Consider the following 19,864-nt stretch of genomic DNA (forward strand, 5'->3'; position numbering starts at 1 on the left):
AAGTGGGGGAAGGTTAGGGGAGACTGGTGGTGAAGGAAGGCTGGGGGAGGGTGAGAGTTGCAGGGAAGAAGGAAGTGAGGGTTTGGGGAAGAAGAAGAGAGAGAGGAAAAAAAAAATATCCACGTCACCTTTGAAGAGAAGAAAGAAAGAAAGGAAAAAAAATTCCACATGGACCCCTTAATGACACATGGCACCCAATCATTGTACACATGGGTGCCACGTCATCATTTAACGGGAGACTTAACAGTTTAACTAACAGATGTATGAGACTGTCCCAAAATTTACACTTTAGGTATGACTCTGGGACGAAAAAAATTTGATGTACTAAATGTTGAAGACCACGAAATATGAGGGTAGTAAACTAATATTTACCCTATCATTTAATTCTCATCTAGGATCACCAAGAAAAATGTATATGTTTTTAGGGAAATAATACCCTTTTTTTAGTAAAGTTTAAAAGTTTAGTCATTTTTTTAAAAAATAATAAAATACCCATTAACTCACCCTCCTTCCAATCGTCTAAGAAGTTAATTTGAGCTCCCAGCCTTATACATAATTAATTTTACTCGAAAACGTTGAAGAAAAAAAAAATTGGCGTGACGTGCACTATTGTGAGAATGCAACGAAAATAATCTTGCATTCACCACTACTTGATTGTATCTCCGATCAACTAACTTTCTAGCTTCATCACTGCATCCATGAGTTGCAGACTATCTGCAAACTGTATCTACAACGATTCTATGACATTATATGACATTTCTAAATTTGTGCAACAATCATAAGCTCACAACACTAATTTTCTCCTAGTTTACTATTTAATATTTCTTTGACCATCGAATTGCCAATACATTAGTCTTCGACTGTGATCTTCTTAGAGAAAGTGTGAGAATTTGAAATGGGATCCTTTTTTAGGGTTATAATGGGTTAATATTCTCATTCTCCGTCAATCGGTGGTTTACAATTTGAAATTATATTTGTACTAACTTGTGAGGCAAGTTCTCTTCACCTTTAACACCCCCACAAAATACAAGGAAAAATAAATTAAATTAAGTTAAATTGATGGCAACTTGAATTGTGGATAGTATACATGTATGTATTTGTTTTCTAATAACAAGTGTGCATGTGTCAGTATCATCTATTAGTACTTCTATATAAAGTATGGCGGTAAAGGAATACCGATGTCTTTGTGTCTAGCAGGTGTGCCATGACTCACAAAAAGTGAGTTAAGATGAATAAGAATATTACCTTGACAAAAAAAAAAAGAAGTTGAATACTCTCTCGTGGGTCATTTACTTAATAAAATAGAGCATGATGTTTAATTTGCCGTGAGATAGGGATTTGAATTTAAGGATAGTATAATTCACACATTTATTTTTACTTTTCACGTAAATACATCTCTTAATTTTTGACGTGCAGACAAGTGAAGTGTAGAAGATTAATGATAAAAAATTAATAAGAGTATGTGTAAGGTAAAAATAAATGTGTAAATAACATTATCCGAATCTAATTGTATTGAAGGGGATTATATATATATATATATATATATATATATTATATAATATGTATATATATTATAAATAATGTGATATTATTTTGAAGTAAACATGTATTATTAGGTATTAGATTTTAGAGGACATCGTATCAACAAACGCACCGACTTTTGATAAAGCAAAAGGCAAAAAGCTTTGGCTTGCCCAACTAGAACTCTCTTTCGTAAGACTTGTTGGGTGAGCCTTTTCCCACATAGCCATCATGCTTAAGTTGAAAAGTTGTGAAAGCATACAACCCTGTCATCCCTCACTAATGGTGACTACCTTTGCTTTCAATCAACTGGAGAGATAGAGGTGAGTCAGTTAACATGGTTTATCACTTGTTTGATAACATGGTTTATCATGTTTGAATTGTTACTCAAGTAAAATACCTATTTAAATTACCAAATTGTCAAAAGATATGGAGCGCAATTATTGATTAGTAGAAGTTCTGTCTAATATAAAAGAAAGACACGTGTGCAATGAGAATGTTGCATTTCAAGTTCAACACTATTGTTATTTAAAAAGTTAAAACGTATAACTGTGCGTTATTATTTTTACTCATAAACACTTATACTATAAATGTTTTTATCATCCATAAAACCTATAATTATAAAAAATAAAATAAAATAAATCCAAGTGCAACCTAAAAACCACGTGGGAGTATAGCGTTTAGCATGAGCTACTCTAAAATGCTTATAGGTTTTTCAACCAAAGATAATTAGAAGCGATTTTGACTATTAGAAATTGTTTATAACAGTTAGAAAAATATTTTTATTAGTACTAAGTAGTTTGGAAAGTAATCACGTGAAAAGGTCCCGCAAGGGACACTTGGGCGTGGGGAGCCATTGCCAAATTGACTAGCTGGTTGGGGTAAGGGGCAAAAAACGGTTGGAAGGATTGATATGCCGGCTATTTAGGGCACAAAGTTAATTAAGGCAACAGGGTCCTACTATTATAAGGTTCTTATACAAATAGGAAGGAGTAGTCGCATTGGTTATAAAGTTGTTGATGCTGGTGGAGGAGCATCCTTGCCTGCCTGTGTTTGTGTGTGCACTCAGCACACATGATCCAAGCCAGCAAGGCACATGGACATGGGCATGGTCAATCGGTCATCAGCATGCCACGACCATCGATCCAAGATACGAAACATGGCATGGATGCTAGTTGATTATGTGACTGCATGCTTCTATAAAGATGTCCTATCTGTAATGCATGCTATCACTCAGTAGCAATGGGTTTGCTAAGTTGGCCATGTGGCTGGTTGATATGTTGTCATAGTCTGATAACGGACTTCAAAATCAACTATCGACGTTCTAAACTGAGCTCACGTATTGCTTTATTAAGCGAACAGTTCAATCTTTATAGAATATATTATAGACTAAAAATTATATCTTAGATCCAATGGGATTCTAGAATGCAAACGGAATATGTTATAAGAATTGTTGTGAATATTAATGACTTGTCAATTAAGCCACTTGATTCTCAAGTAACTTATTATTTAAGTGACTCAATATTCAAGTGATATTGTGACTCAATGTGAATAGAATAACAAAGTCTTAACTTTGATTAACTAATTACATAATATCTATTTGATGAGACTTATTATGGTAGGAGAATAATTTGTTTTAATAGTGATTTGGTGTATCTCTCTATTAAGTATAGTAGGTGGTTTTAGAGGAACCTAAAGAGAATAAAGTTAGTTTGATTATGTAACTGTTAAAATTAGTTTGTTAGATTGATCTTGTAATTAGTTAATTTGTTAAGGGTATTTTTGTAATTGTCATGATTGGTACAAAGCTATATATACCAAAGATACATTGTGATAAAGTGTGTAATGAAATGAAGAGGAATATTCAGTACGACAAATTCTCTTAGTATTCTTGAGTTTGGTGTTTATATATATATATATATGATTGCCCCTGCTTTCACAATAGCATTCTAATATGTGCTAAACTCTATTCATATATAGCAAGAACATAAAATTTAAAGAGAGTAGAAGACATTCTTATGCATGCATGATTCCTCTTAAGTGTGAAACAATGATGTGGTAGAAACTAACACACAAATTAAACCCTATAAATTATGCAATTGTAGTACGAGTAAGTAGGGATTGTTCTATTCTGATTAGAAGGGATGCTAATCAACACAAATTAAACTTATAAAACTAAAAACAAAGTTAAACTAACAACAAAACAATGACTGGGGGGATTTTGGACGAATTTAATAAAAACAAAAGTAAATGGCAGCAAGTAAATTAAGTTGTGAATGAAATATGGATGAAAGGATAGCTAAAGGATTCTTCTCCACACATGAATCATATGCATACAAATCAATTTCCAGTTATTCTTCCTAAAAACCATGAATGACAATGCCCCAAATTAACTATGTACAACACTAATTAACTCTCAGATTTTCCTAAATTCATTGAATTGGACTCAGCGACGCAACTAAATTATTCTTCTCAAGTTCCGTAATTATGAAAAGCATGATAGAGATACATCTCGAAGATCATTAAGTTTTGTGAAAATAATAAGCATTGACAAAGCATTTGTAACTATGAAAAGTATGATACTCCTGTCAAGGATTTACTTAACTCAATCATGACTAGTGACTTTTACTACTTACAAATATAAGTTCATAATGATTTGGTGAAATTCCCTTATATTCTAGCATCAAATCCCTGCATACAAACTAAGTATGCATCCCTAATAAACATACAAGAAAAAGTTTTCTATAAAGCAGATAAGTAAATCACATTCATGTTTTATGAAACACTAACTAGATGTAATCAATTTATATAAAACATATGATCATGGCTTCGAATTCACCTCTAACTAAAAATAAACTTAGTTACATATGTTCATCATAACTGAAAAACAATCTAAAATAAACATTGAAACTTAAAATAAAGAGAGAAAGAACTCTGAAAATTTCAACGACTTCAATGGATGAATGGTTGGCGCGGCACCCCTTTCAACATTGCAGAACACTTCATATATATATAGGGCACATCTAGGGTTTTCTTTAGAGTGAATGAAAAGAGAGGAAAAATAGGTAATCGGAATTGTGTAATTCGTCCAGAATAAAAAGGGCAAGTAAAAGTGGCTAAAAGGTAAGGTTTTATGGGGTAAAAGAGGTTGCAAGATATTCCAAAGTGATCCCAACAACTTAGCCTTTATTTTGCACGTTTTTTGCCTTATTTGGCACCTCCAAATTAGGCTAGATATCCCAATTCATTTCCCATTATGTTCCTGGTCTTCTAACAAGCCAGATTCATCTTTGATTCTTTATTTGGACTTCAAAACAAGTCACTATACTTCTCTCCAACTAGGATTCCTCTTTCTTGTGTAATTCCTTACCTTTCAAGCCTCAACTTTAATTTCTCTAGGTTTTAGCACATGTTTAACACCTTTTAAACACCAAAATGTCTAGCCCATATGCTATCCATGCCTGCTATCCAATCCAAGTCCAAAACTGCTCCAAATTGCTCAATTTGACTATTTATTGTCCTCTTTACCAACTGAACCTACAATGATACGAAAATAACTTAAATTACTAGGATGCATGGAAATTAACTAAGTAAATGTAAATAAATAAGATAATAAAATCGCATAAATCAAACAGCGTCAACCCTTAAGCCATAGGCCTAAGTGGTAATGCATGTTGAAACGGAATCCCTAATCCCTTTCTGTATGAAATCCGTGGATGAGATGTAAATATTAACCGACAGGTTTATTTCAAGCAAATCTAAGGTCTCGAAAAAGTTATCAGGAGTCAAATAAACACCTATGAAGGGTGTGTGATTGAATCCATCAGTCGGGCCTTGAATGATTGTGGCAATTGTTAGCTCCATCCTGTCTTGGATTATTGAGGTTTGATTAATTATAAAGAAAAGACCACTTAATACAATGGTTTAGTGGTATTTTTTTAACTTGTAAGTGAGAGATTTAGTTTCGATTCTCGTCAAATGTGAAATTTGAACCACATTATTGTTAGCCCATTATGAGGCTAAGCCTATCCCCTTTTCGTAGATTATACCGTTTGTTAAAAAAAAAATTATAAAGAAGATAGCCAAATAAACGAAGTCAACATTGTTTATCCGAATCTAATCGAGCCGTTATCCATATTTGAATTCATTTATAATTGGATTAACGAATTTCGTACTTATTCAGATCATTGAATATGATTTGTCGATCCAAATCCAATCAGATCGGACCGGATCCTTATCGAATTTAATTTAAGACCTAAAAAATAATTATTATAAATACTAATCTCATTTGTCCTAATCTCATTTGTATAATAAAATCCTGATCTCATTTGTCCTAATAAATAATTATTATAAATACTAAGACGTCGTTTGTTAATCACTTTATTTTTAATTTTTAGTTTCATGTTTTGAAAATAAAAAATAAAAAATTGTATGGTAACTATTTTTATTTTTTAATAAAAAAAAGTGAATATTAAAACCCAAATTTTAAAAACTAAAATAAAAAAGTAGCTTTAAGTTTTCTAAAAGTCCCACCGTGGCAAAATTATATGTGGCCTCTGCCCTTTTTCTGCTAGTGTGTAATGTGGTGGAGGTTATGGGGGCAATAACTTGGGCGTTAAGATTTCCCTCTAAATAAGCAATGAATTATACTTGTTGATCTCTTAGGCATAGCCGCTAAACAAATGACTGAAAGATTACAAATAAACTATAACTATGTCAATTAGACTACGTTCTACTAGTTTTCCTCTTCACTTGTAAGTGAAAGGTCTTATGTTCAATTCTTGTCAAAGACGAATTTAAACCACATTATTGCTAGCCCATTGTGAGACTTAGCCTACTTCCTTGACTTTTTTGTATAGATAATATCGTTTGTTATAAAAAAAAAAAAATTCTATAAGCATCTACATCATCTCCATAGATCCCACGTATGCTTTGAAGTGGTTTGGGCATCTAAGGCCATCTCCAACCAAGGGCTGGCTAGAGGGCTCGTTTTAGCCCTCTAACCCTCTAAGATATTAATATTTTAATGAATAGTACATGGCCATATTTGCCTCCGTCTCCAACTGAGGGCCAAATGACCATAGGGCTTGTTTTAGCCCTGTCTCAAAAAACCGTCTTCAACCGAGGGCCAAATATAATTTATTATTTAAATTTAAAAACTACAACAACTTAAATTCAAATCAAACAACAACTTAAATTTAAAAACTACAACGGTAACTGGCCCAAAAAAAAACAAAAATAGAACTTAAATTTAAGGAATGGTTTAGGTATTTATAGGAATTTTTTTTTTGAATTTTTAAGAATTAAAAAAAAAATTGGCCCAAAAAACCAAAAAAAAAAAAATTTGAATACAATGCCTAGCTTTTTGTTTAAGCATTCCTGTCGGTTGTATATAAATGTATTCTTGTCGGTTATAACCAACAGGAATACTCATCCCTCTGGCCCAACTCGAGCTGGCTGGTTGGCTGCTTGTGGCCAACCCTTTGGCCCTTTTAGATTCCGTGGGGCCCACGAGCCCTCTGGTCTAGCTCTCGGTTGGAGATTGTTTTTAGACTATTTTCTACTTTCTGGCCTTCTGGACCCTTCGATTAGAAATGGCCTAAGCATCTCATGTCGTAAATTATACAGAAAAGTCAACTGAATTTATAACAATGACGCGAGAATTTGCAGATAATGAAAAAGACAGACGTATTAGGTCAAATGTTCATGCCTTTATGTCGACATGGATTATATTTTAAGGCATTCAAATTATTTGGCATATTATTTTATGGTCAAACCACCACAATCATGCATTCTCAGATGCCCTTGATATTCTGGTTGAAATGTCCAAGGTATAAGAAAATGAAAGAAAGGTTAATTAAGTGAGAACATTGAAAAGCAGCGGGTGTTGCCTTGGTTTTTATTTTTTATTATTTTTTTTATTTTTTTATCTAACTTATAAATTTAAGATTGCTTTGTTTTTTTGTTTAACTTATAAATTTACGAGCACGTTTGCAGGCATGATTCGATATTCTTGTACAAGTGTCTACGGATTTTATTTTTTATTTTTCTTGATATAGTTTGCCGACGAATGTGACACACAAAGCCTCAATCATTTACATAAAAGAATAAATAGATAAAATCCCTTACTCGTCGACCGTGTCTCTTCCTTCCCCTCTGTCTTTTTGTGTGTTAGAATCATCTCCAAGGTTTCACAGGAGTTACATAGCTAAAATATACAGATGTTCCAAAATTTTTGTAAGAAAACGTTTTTAAAATGACTGAAAGGTTTTTGGTAAAAGTGTTTTTGGAACCAATCCTTAGTAAAAATACAAGTGAATCATAAAACAACTATTTCATGCAAGATACACATAATTGGTTTTGTGAATGTAAATTTTCGTCAAAAGAGAAGGGTGTCTGCCAAAGGACCTTCGTTGCCCGAGTAAAAAAATAGTTTGAGAGAAACCGAATAAGATGGAGTTTCAATAGAAAATAGTGATAACTGATCTTCTTATTTAACTTGACTATTTATAAGAGAGACCCATGTATGCTAACGGGGGTACAGACCAAACTCCGTAATATCTTGTGATAGGCGCGATCGTTGGCAGGTTAATCTGTCGAAGCGGAGGACACCCAAGGGAGACTCCGAAGAGTCGATCCCTCCCTCCTTAAAACAAATATGGGAATAAGAGAGTAAGAAACTGCAAGTCGTAGAATCACTGTAATGGGATTATGAGGAAAGATTGCACCACCCATGAAGTATAACATAGCTGCCAGCCTGCCACATCTGGTCCCTCAACTTCTGATTCCCCCAATTCAAAACCATAATTCCAATTTAAATGGTTGCATATGATCCCTAATAGATACAGCAATTGCAATGGTTGCTTCTGAGTTCTCAATTCATTATCAACCATACAGACAATTTAGAACCTAGTATCAACCATGGTTTTACTCCTTTCGTTTCCAGTCCACATACCTCTTTCGAGCTTTTGGATAGTGATCTGGAAAAACATTATCAGGCCATTGAAGAATGCACAATAGACCTAACTAGTACACTTATAAACAAAACAAACAGAAAATTCAGAAACTAATCAGTACACCTAATTAGTTTCTTAAATTGGCCTAAATATGTGGACTTTCAGTTACCTGTCCTTCTCAAGTTTTTCATTAATCACAATGCTAACCTCGGCAGCAACACTGTTGCAACAATTCATGAACAAGTACAAAAATATTAGAAACGCTAATCCAAAACATAAAATGAGAACTACAGGAAACGATCTGACAGTATAAATGACAGAAACCATGGATATATTTGAGATATAACTTTATACCTTAAACGAAATGTCAATGATAATAAAATTGTTCTGCAATAACACCATGTTCCATGAAGAATTAGAAGGCCATCTGCATGAGTTTAATAATTAAGACATAAGAAGGAAAACAAAAATGCAGTGACAGATATTCACAAAACATGTCCATGAATGAAGGAAAGAACTGAACCTTGAAATGAATCTCCAAATAATCTTTGAGATCACTCGTCCATCTCCGGAATCTGGAATGTTCCATACAAATCCAAATGCCCCTAGAAAGGAAACTGCTCCGATCACTTTATCTCCTTTTCCGATCTTCCCATTTTTAGGAAATCTCTCTAGGAGTTCATTGTGTTGAATTGTAATCTTGTCTTGGCTCAAGACAATTGATCCGGCCCATACACAAAAAAAGATCCATGCACATGCTAGAGAGTTCTAGCAAAGTTCAAGTTGGTGGAATGCATGCATAAATATCTAAGGCTTTTTGTAGAAAGATATAGAATCTTGTAAAAATGTGTGGTTGTTAAGCATTAGCTAGAAAGTTCTAGCAATGCCAAAGTCAAACCTTGCCTATAAATAGGTGAGGTGCTAAGATATGTGATGTAACAACCAAGAGAGCAAGTAGTGAGAAGTGAGAGTGGCAAGTGAGAAGTGAGAAGAAGCAACAAAGCTTCTAAGAGTGTTTGAGTGTTTCCTTTTGTACTACGTTTGTGAGTGAATAAAAATCTTGTGTAATACTTTGAGTATTCTTTCTTTCTCTTGCCTATCAATTCCACTGCATTACATTCTTCTTTGTGAGATAAACATCTCCAAAGTAGTGAAGTCTTTTTAACCCCCAACATATTGTCCCTCAGCTGCTTTCCAGATACCCTTGATCTAGAGCAGACAATCGCATCAAGCCTGCCATCTTGAGCTTGTTGCTTAATCCATCCAACACCTAGTAGATCTCTTCTGATTTAGGGTGTGCCTTGTCAGGAACTAGAAACTCATGACCTACATCTCCAATCTCGATTATGCTATATCCATGTAGCTTACAAATACTCACATTATCCATTGCCTTTCTAATTGCTTTACCCTGTCACACCTTCGTGTTTCAGCATACATATTTGCTAAGAGCACGTAGGAGCACCCGCCTATTGCTTCTAAGTCGAATATATGGTCAGCCGCCCACTCTCCTACCTCAATATCACCATGAATGCTACAAGCATTAAACAGTGATCCCCATACAATTACATTTGGTTCACTATCCATCCTCTCAATAAGCATCCTTGCTTCTTTAGAAATCCAGCTCGCCTAAGAAGATCAACCATACAACCATGGTGCTCAACTTTATGAGCTATCTTATAATTTTGCACCATCAAATCAAAGTATTGCTTACCTTTCCCAACCAAACCAGCATGTGCACAAGCATGTAAAATTGAAAGGAAGGTTATGTATCTAGGATGGCAGTTGATTTTCTCATCTCATCAGAAAGCTTCATTGCAGATCCAGCCTGCCCATATGATGCCTATCCAGAAAGAATAGCGTTCCATGTCGCAACAGTTTTCTTATCCTTTTGATCAAACACTTCTCTAGTTGCTTCAATAGAACCACATTTTGCATACAGGTCTACCAAAGATGTACCAATAAACATATCCCAGACTATTCGAACCCAAATTTCCTATATTAATAGCACCCATTTGTGCACAAGCAGACAAGAAGCCTAAAATCATGAAATTATGGGGCTTTGCATGCAAACAAAACATTTCCCTGAAAAGATCAATTGCTTCATTTGAAGGCTCGTTAAAGGAATAGCCACATATCAAAGTGTTCCACACCAGTGTTCTTCTTAGGCTTTCCCTCAAGCACTCTCTATGCATAGTCAAAACAGCCAAATTTTGCATACAAATCAACCAATGCAGCTCCCACTTTCACACTCAACCCAAAACTCACATATATCCTAAAAACTCATGAATCTCTCCCAAATTTCAAGTTTTCTGATACTATATATGCAAGTCGATATCAATGCCAAAGTTGCACTTTCATTCAGTCTAACCTCTCCCATTTCCACCATCTCCCTAAAACCATCAGAAGCTTCAAAAACCATCCAGTTTCGAGCATAACCCATTTTCATAGTATTCCAGAAAACAACATCCTTCATTGTGAATCCATCAAACACCTGCCTTACACTCTCAATTTTTTCACAAACCAAGTTCAGCAAAGAACTACACAAAAACCTATTGAAATCAAACCTAACTCTCACAACTACACGATAAACCCAACTCTCACAACCACACCATGAACCTCCCTCCCTTTGTCTATAGCCGATTCCCTTGCCCAAGCCTTCAACACAAAAGGGTAAGTAAACTTGTCGCCCAAGGCATTTTCTTGCACCCCCATCATGTTATAAATCGACAAAGCAACAAATGGGGTTTCAGATTAGGAATATGCTTTGATCATGGAATTGTAAATGACGATGCTGAAGGGAAATATTAGAGATTTTAAGCATGGAATTTCAAATTTGACAAAGTAACAAACACAATTTATGATGGCCTCCAATTGGTTCTTCTTTGCCACCCAAAGGGATGGTCTCCAATTTCTCCACACCTCTAGGAATGAGACGAAGGATGTACGAGCTTCAATGTTTTAAAAGGCAAAGGTGTAGGCAAGGCATTTCATGGATAGACCTAAATTTTTTAAATATATATTAAGTATAATAATACTTTGTAAAACAAATATCCATTGTCAGTCAAAAGTACACAAGTCACAAACAAGTTTAACTCACATCACAAACACGTTTAACCAAGCAATCATATTACTCAACCAAGCAAGCATTCTTCAACTTCAAATTAATCAATAATCAACGAAACTATCAAATTAATCAACAATCAATCAATTGACCAAGCAATCAAATTAATCATCAATCACACAAATAGAGTCGAAACTAAACAATTAGAGTCTTACGTAAGTGCCTATTTATATGTATCCGAGAGTTTTACATAATACTTTGGTGGGATACGTACAGTCGACAGAAATAAGGATTATAGTGTTGCAGTCCCATTAGATTAGGAATGTGATTTTGTAAATCCTAGTGTATCTAGGAGTATCTTGTATATTCCCTTTGGTAGTTTAATTCTTATTAGAGAGGTAGTCCTATTAGGGTAAGGATTCTACCTATCCTACTACAATAAATAAAGGCATAAGGGGGTGATACAACACACACCTCAGAATTACATGTCTCTCTTCTTTCTCTATTGCGCCTGCCCCTCTCCCTCTTTGTCTTTTATACAGTTCAGTCAAATAAGCCTACAACACGTTATCAACACGCTCTTGCCAGAAGCTAAGGAACTGAAGGATCGTAGGAGGAGGCTCTTTTCTACAAAATCTAAGGCTTTCAATTGTTTTCTACCAATCAGATTCTTCTAAAATAAATTAAGACGATTATACTTCTTTGATCAAATGCTCACTAAGACGATTATACCACATTAGTCCATATTGTTTCAGCCCATATAATGATCGCTTTAATTTAATTGAGAACATATCTCGTGGTTTGTTAGTTAAGGAAGGCCCCCCTTTTTTTCTTCGCGCCAGATGAGATGATGATTAGTGGGTTTTAGAAAACTTAAGTCCTTCTGGGACTTTCATATATATGTCAGTATCTAATTCTTCATATAAGATATTTGAAAAAAAACCTTGATGCATGAACTCCCTATATTTATATTTTCCTTTCAATTATATATATGTTCATATATTTTGTCAATATATATACTTGTTCATGCAATACACAATTATGCTATGTGAAATTTGTGAGTCAAAGTATCGAAATTAATTTAGAAGCAATTAAGGTTTTTAACCTTAGAATTTGAAAAAAAAAGAAAAGGAAAAAAAAACTGGGATTTTTTTGCAGCACTGCTACTGCACCACCGTGGAACCATAGCCGGACCACCGCATTGGCCTACAAACCAATTGCATGGAGAACGCTGTCATTTTGACACCTTGGACCATGCGTGGCCTGGGTTGACTACCACACGGGCCTGAAGGTTACGGTCCAACCTGAGTCCACGGTAGCATGACCTATCACTGTTTGCTGGGTTTTTGCCTTGCCTTTGGCTTGTTGGGCTTGTCCATGCGGCCCGTTGACCCGAAAACCCAATTTCGGCTGGGGCTTCCTCGCATCACCCACAAGCTAGCCTTTGGTTGGGTGATAGGATTTTTACAACTCATGTGAATGCGATAAAAACCTCTTATTTTACTTGCAAGAATTACAAGGATATTGTAGTATAAACGGATCTCGCAAGGTCATTCTCCACATGGATTATTAAATAAACCGAAACAAACCAGATTTCAATTAATTATTGTAAAGTAGAAATTTAGATGATTGATTTTATAAAATACTTAAATTAAAAACGAATTTAACTATTAATGATAAGAGAATCTGCAATATTAAAACTAGAGAGAAAAGAAAACAGTTTTGAGAAAAATCAAATTAAGAAAACATTAGGGTTCCACCATCACCCAGCAATCCTATGAATTTTTACCCATTACTTATGATCTACACATGCCACTTTGAAGGTTAGATTTTCCTAATTCATATTCTACTTGGAACCTCCAACATAGAACGTATATCTAACATGCAACCCGTCCGGACGTTCGGATCAAATCTAAACATGAAAGACTCATTATGCTTTATGAAAATCCTTTGAAAAACCATGCAATCCTTAAGATGTGATATTCATCCTAAGAGAAATTACAATTATTAATCACAAGAAGCCAGCGTCAATTTCAGGGAACCTTCCGACCAAAATTGCATCAAATTACTTTTCTAAAGATCCTAATGGTGATCAGGCATTAAGACAATTAGATAGTTTTTATCCCGGTGATTAACAATTCAAAGTACGCATGCAATCAATCATAAGAAATTAAATAAAAATCACATATTCATGCTAAGGCTCAAGGCTTCGCCCTAGCAAAAGAAATTAGTTCCGCATATTCATAATTGAAATCATAGAAAATATATTCAAGAAAAGGATTGAAAGCACCTTTAAGTAGAAAATCTTCAAAACCCTAACACTTCTCTCTGTCTCCAATATTGCATAAAATAAAGCGTAGTCTAAAACTGTAGACGGCTAAGCAATATATTTGCTAAGCCACCACACAAATCCTAGCCCACTAAAATTAATAAAAACCCTAAATAAAAATAGTAAAATTCGTCTAAAATCTGAACAGCCACGTTTTGGCCCATAAGCTGCTCTAAAACTGGCCCAATATAGCTGGATTTAATGTTTGGACTATTCTGAACACTTTTCCAGAAGGCCACGAATCCATCCGAGGTCATCTTGGGCTCCAAAAACGTCATTTAAGCCCAAAAACGTCACTTTCCAGCACTGCGCACTGCTTCTTTATTTCATCGCCAGAAAATAACCGCTTGGTGGAAAAATCCCAAATTTTGATACGATCAAGCTAAGTGACTCACGAACGTCCTCCAACTGGAATTACTCCAAAATTCGTCCATTTGATCCTGTTTTGCTCCAGAGGAAGTCGAAAGTCCTATATTGAAAATACAATTCAAAGTATCAAAATTCTTCCAAAATATTAACCAAAATATACTAAGATTAGGGTAAAATATATAATATAAAATATACTCATCATTGGGCTTGGCCCATGCACTGGTCTCAGCCTATATTGCCAGCAGCCTTGCTACTGAGCCTTCCATCTCTCGGCCCGTGGCCTGCAGCCATGTATTGGGCTGCTTCTATGGCCACTCGAGCCTAATATGCCCTTTAGGGCTTTGCTCTTCTCATGACACCTAAGCCCACTGCTATTGGGCTATGGTTTTTCAAATCCAATGCTATTTTTGGTATTCTTTATAATTTTAACCCAAATGTTATAATTATTTTTGCTTCTATGATCGACCTTGTATGGTCCAATCTATTGAATTAATTAAAGTGACCAGCAATCAATTAGTCTGACAATTAATCCAAAATTATTTGCCTAAAGTCCACTTTTTGGCATTAACGATTCAATAAATTATTTTGTTTCTTTGAAATCGTTGACTATCTTTCGTAATCCTGACGCACTTACACTTGGGTTCCTGAAGCAATCCACCAATTCACTACACTTTATTGTATATTGTATTATGGGTTCTTGCAGGTACCCTTATATAAATTAAATTGAACCTGTCGTTTCGAATTTAGTGCCTTTGAAACCCGAAGTTTTTATTCAAAACTTACCACATGAAACCACGTTGCTTTCATGCTTAAATTAAACCAATACATGTCTATAGAACCCGAATGTTCTACAATGTATGTCTATGGCTTTCCATATGACTAACCACGTTTTGTTGTACCCTTTGTTTAGGGACATGTCGAACTTGAACAAGCTCGATTTCACCACTCTAGAAGTCTCTGGAAGAAACTACCTGAAGTGGGTTCAAGATGTGAAACTCTATTTCACTGCAAAGAGTCTTAAAGCTACTATCGAGGAACTAATCGATAATGAACCCGCCAATGAAGCTAAAAAAGCTACTGCTATGATCTTCATCCAAAGACACATCTATGATGCACCACAGACCGAGTACCTTCCAGAGGAGGATCCACGTACCTTCTGGCTCGCTTTGGCGGATCATTTCAATCACCAGAAAGACATTCACTTGCTTGAAGCAAGACACGACTGGCAACGTTTATGCTTCCAAGACTTTAAGTCTTTGAACGAATACAACTCTGAAGTTTGTAGAATCTGATCACTGCTTAAGTTATGTAAAGAGGACTTAACAAAATAGGATCTCCTAGAGAAGACCTATTCAACCTTTAATGCCACCAATATTGTCCTGCATCAACAATATAGGGCACAAAAGTTCACCAAAATTTTGGATTTGATATCTATTCTACTTCTCACTAAAAAGTAGAACCAGCTTTTGATGAAGAATCATCAATCTTGACCTACTGGCTCGAACGCTCCGCCTGAAATGTATGTGAGCAATTCTAGCAGCCACAACCGACGGAAACCATGTCATGGTGATGGTAATGGGTAGCAAGGCCCACCACGGGCCCAAGTTCTGCCAAACAGAAGCCCATCTAAGGGAGGAAATTTAACCCAGAAGCGCCAACCCTTTGCCCCAAAGGCCCCAAACTTCAAGAATAAGGGAAAATCTACCGTTCAATCGGATTCCACTGAAATGGACATGTGCTACCATTGTGGATCAAAAGATCATTGGTCACACGTATGCCGAGCTACCCCCAAGGTTATTGCCAAATATCATTCTTGTCGTGAGACTAACTTTGTGAACATCTCAAAGATGTTACTACAACTCTAGAGGTTTCAGATGCTAAATGAGATGCTAAACGAGTACTCCTATGGTCGTTCGAACTCTAGATGCTAAACGAGACCCCTTCCATCCCAAGGAGAATGAGGAAGAGATTTTGGAGCCTAAAGTTCCATACCTAAGTGCAATTGGTGCTTTATTGTACTTGGCTCAATGCACTAGACCCGACACCTCATTTTTTTGTTAATTTTTTGGCTATATACAGTAATACGCCTACACGCAGACACTGGAATGGTGTTAAAGATATTTTTCGCTACCTCAAAGGTACGACGGATTTGGGCTTGTTCTACACCCACGAATCCTTGAGAAGAGCAGCCACCCTCTCGGTCTTCGGGTTGATTCCCACCTCATTGGTTACGTAGATACTGGTTATCTGTTTGACCCACATAGGGCACGTTCTCAAACGAGTTATGTCTTTACCGTTAGAGACATCGCTATATCTTGGAGGTCTACCAAGCAAACACTAGTTGCAACTTTTTCGAACCATACTGAGATTCTTGCCCTGCATGAAGCCTTGTGAAAGTGCTTTTGGTCGAGAGTAGTCATTCGAAACACTAGTGGCCTTACTTCCGTTGTTGACCTTTGTACAATGATCTTTGAAGACAATGCAGCATGTATCGAGCAGTTAAAGAAGAGATATATCAAGGGAGATTACACCAAGCACATAATGCCAAAGTTCTTTTATTCTCACCAGTAACAACAACATTAGAACATTGAAATCAAGCAAATCCGTTCCCAAGACAACCTGGCCGATCTTTTTACCAAGTCATTGCCCAAGTCTACTTTTCAAAAGCTTGTCCAAGGAATCGGCTTTCGTAAATTATCTATGTTGAATAGCTTGTAGTTCTCTTATTTGAAAGTTATGTCTAACTCAGAGGGAGTATCATGAAGCATACTCACTTGATTTTAATGTACTTTTTTTCCCTACAATTAGGAGCATTTTTCCCACTAGGTTTTTTCTACCTAACGAAGTTTTGACGAGGCACCCATCCTAGGATGATCATACTCCGTTAAGTTCACTACTTTTGTCCTGTTTGACGTTTGTTTTAGACATTATGCATAGTTCTCACTTTTCTCCTTAGTTTATGGGTTTTCCCCATGCCTTGGGTTTTACCATAGTGAGGTTTTGTGAGTTTTACTACCAATGCATACTTACTTTCTTATATCTGAGACTCGCATTCACCTGTTGTGCCGACGAATTCATCAATTGTTTTACCTTATTTGCTGAAGATCTGATGCGACGTTTTGTTGAAGTATTTACACACTCAAAGGGGAGTGTTGCAGTCTTATTGGACTAGGAATGTGATTGTGTAAATCCTAGTATATCTAGGAGTATCTTGTATATTCCCTTTAGTAGTTTAATTCCTATTAGAGATGTAATCCTATTAGGGTAAGGATTAAACCTATCCTACTACTATAAATAAAAGCATAAAGGGGTAATATAACACACACCTCAGAATTACATATCTCTTTTCTCTCTCTGTTACGCCGACACCTCTCGCTCTTTGTCCTTTATACAGTTCAGTCAAATAGGCCAAACATTTTTTTTAAGAAATGAATAATATAACGTTACAAAAAAATAATAAAAACACAAAGATGCTTATATTTTTTTTCTTGCTAGCCAGTTATGCTTATCTTTTGAGATCTATCTTGTATATGAGCAAAAAAAAATATTAAAACAAAAAATTAATAGAAAGGAAGATGGTGGGGGAATAAATGTCTTAAAAAGTGGGGTCAGTTTAAAGAGGAAAAAAAACTACAAAGAAAATGAAAACTCAGCAAAAAAAAAAAAAAAAAACTACTACTCGTTACGACACCGTCTTCTTCATCTTTTTCGCTATGCAACTAGCCTTGCAACTAAAAAGATTTCAGTCAAAATTCAGCAACTTAGAAAAAAAAAAAAAAAAAAGGACACGTGCAGTTGAATGCCTCAGGTGCCTAGGTGTGCCTCGACCACATCTAGGCGAGTTTAAGACTATTCCCGCTGGGCAGAGGCATTTTCATCTTCGCCCCGCCTTGGAAGTCGCCTAGGGGCGTCTTAAGGTGCATTTTTTAAAACACTAATGAGCCTAAAGGAGGAGACGGGACTAGTATCCTCCTTAACTAGGTGGCTAGCCCTATTAATGTTTAAAAGAAGGTGAATAGGTTGTAGGAAAGGCCTAGGATTATAAAGCTGGCGCGGATTTGCTTCAGATGTTGAAAATGTCTCTATGAGAGTAAGGAGCGATATGGGGTTTGAGTTTACTTTGGGGAATCAATGGATCTCTAGGAATGTTAGCTTTTGTCCCGTTCGACCTTCATTGTACAGAAGGCGGGGAAATAAAGAGGGAAACGAAGAGCCAGGTAATGTTTTTGGGTAACAACATTTCAAAATGAGTTCTCTCATACACAAAGATATTAGGAAAATTGGTTTAAATGGTAAAATACAAATATCAATGGTAAAATGTCAAATTTTAGGCTCCAGGTTTGCTGTCCTGGACTCTATGTCTTCTTTGTGTCTCTTTTTTAATTTTTTGACACGTGTCTCTTACTTGACACCAACATCTAACACTGTTAAGTTTTAATAAATAAATAAAAACTAAAAACCCAGGCGGTTGACGTCCTCCAGAAGCTTGAAAGATAGGACCTTGTTGTCGACCTCCACGTCAAACTCGTACACCACTGAATGCCCCACCTGCGCGTCCCTCACATCGAACCCCGACACCTTTAGATCCTCCGCTTGAAACCCTAATCCCTTCAAGATCGCCTCCATCAAATCCTGCAAATCAACCAACCAAATCTCAATCAATCAATCAACCAATCGAACCCAAAAACTCCAATTGCACACAGAGAGAGAGAGAGAGAGAGAGAGAGAGAGAGAGAGAGAGAGAGAGAGAGAGAGAGAGGGGGCGTACATAGATGGCTCTGGGGGTGGCGTAGGGAGGGCGGAGCTCCGGCGCGGAAATCAGAGAGAGAGAAGACGGTAGGAATTGTGCCGTTAGGAGGATCAGAAACAGCGGTTTGAGAGCCATTGTTTTTGGATTTGGAATTTTTGGAAGAATCGGAACTGTAATGTTAGGATTTTGGGGATGAAATCGATGGTGGGTTTGATTTGGATTTTGGATTCTGGGATTAACTTTTATTGACTGGGGAAAGTGGGAGCGTTTTTTCTTGGGATTGTTCCTATTTTCCTAATTTTCTTGGGACGCTGGCTGGGTTTTTAGTTTTTATATATTTATTAATTAGTTTTATTAAAACTTAACAATGTTAGATGTTGGTGTCAAGTAAGATACACTTGTCAAAAAATAAAAAAAAGACACAAATGAGATATAAGAGTCCGGGACAGCATACCTGGAGTCCAATTTTTAAGGAAAAGAAAGACAAAATGCATATAAGGAAAGAAAGGTAGAAATAAAACATATAATTTTTTTTTAATGCATATAGGAAAGAAAGGTAGGTTGAAATAAAACATATAATTTTTTTAAAATTATTTTATTGCAGTTCAGACTAAACAGTCTCGTCGGGCAGGACTACAATCCTATCGACCGACAAAAACAATCCCATAAAGCAATTAAAGGCCATCAGGGCAAATAGTAAAAAACCTAGTCGGTCGAATAGGAAAAAGCCCATCGGCAAACAAGAAAAAAGCCCATTCAGGCAAATAAAAATAAATAAAAAATAAAAATAAAAACCCAATTCGGGCAAATATGAAAAAAGCCCATTCGGGAAACTGCCCAGATTCTTCTATTAAAAATAAAATTCTTTTGTTTTTTGT

General features: G+C 35.9%; 2 protein-coding genes and 1 long non-coding RNA gene across 4 annotated transcripts; 1 reads left to right on the forward strand and 2 right to left on the reverse strand.

Annotated features, from left to right (window-relative positions):
• Positions 1-7,761: 7,761 nt before the first annotated feature.
• Positions 7,762-11,445, reverse strand: LOC139190452 (uncharacterized). 2 transcript variants are annotated; one of them, XR_011574686.1, is made up of 3 exons: positions 9,001-11,445; positions 8,832-8,904; positions 7,762-8,356 (listed from the first exon to the last, which is right to left on the reverse strand). It is a non-coding gene; the product is annotated as an uncharacterized lncRNA (long non-coding RNA). The 2 variants fall into 2 exon arrangements; XR_011574687.1 differs by having other exon boundaries at positions 7,762-8,697.
• Positions 11,446-15,150: 3,705 nt separating this feature from the next.
• On the forward strand, positions 15,151-15,528 carry LOC139191338 (uncharacterized). The gene has a single exon (XM_070812068.1). It carries the CDS (start codon positions 15,151-15,153, stop codon positions 15,526-15,528), a length of 378 nt encoding a protein of 125 aa, XP_070668169.1.
• Positions 15,529-18,507: 2,979 nt separating this feature from the next.
• Positions 18,508-19,449, reverse strand: LOC139190455 (protein TUNICAMYCIN INDUCED 1-like). The gene is made up of 2 exons (XM_070810761.1): positions 19,005-19,449; positions 18,508-18,868 (listed from the first exon to the last, which is right to left on the reverse strand). The coding sequence occupies exons 1-2, from the start codon at positions 19,119-19,121 to the stop codon at positions 18,689-18,691; spliced, it is 297 nt and encodes a 98-aa protein (XP_070666862.1). The 5' UTR covers positions 19,122-19,449; the 3' UTR covers positions 18,508-18,688.
• Between the last annotated feature and the right edge of the window lie 415 nt (positions 19,450-19,864).

Source organism: Malus domestica, chromosome 02, assembly GCF_042453785.1.
Source record: "Malus domestica chromosome 02, GDT2T_hap1".
NCBI classification, from domain to species: Eukaryota; Viridiplantae; Streptophyta; class Magnoliopsida; order Rosales; family Rosaceae; genus Malus; species Malus domestica.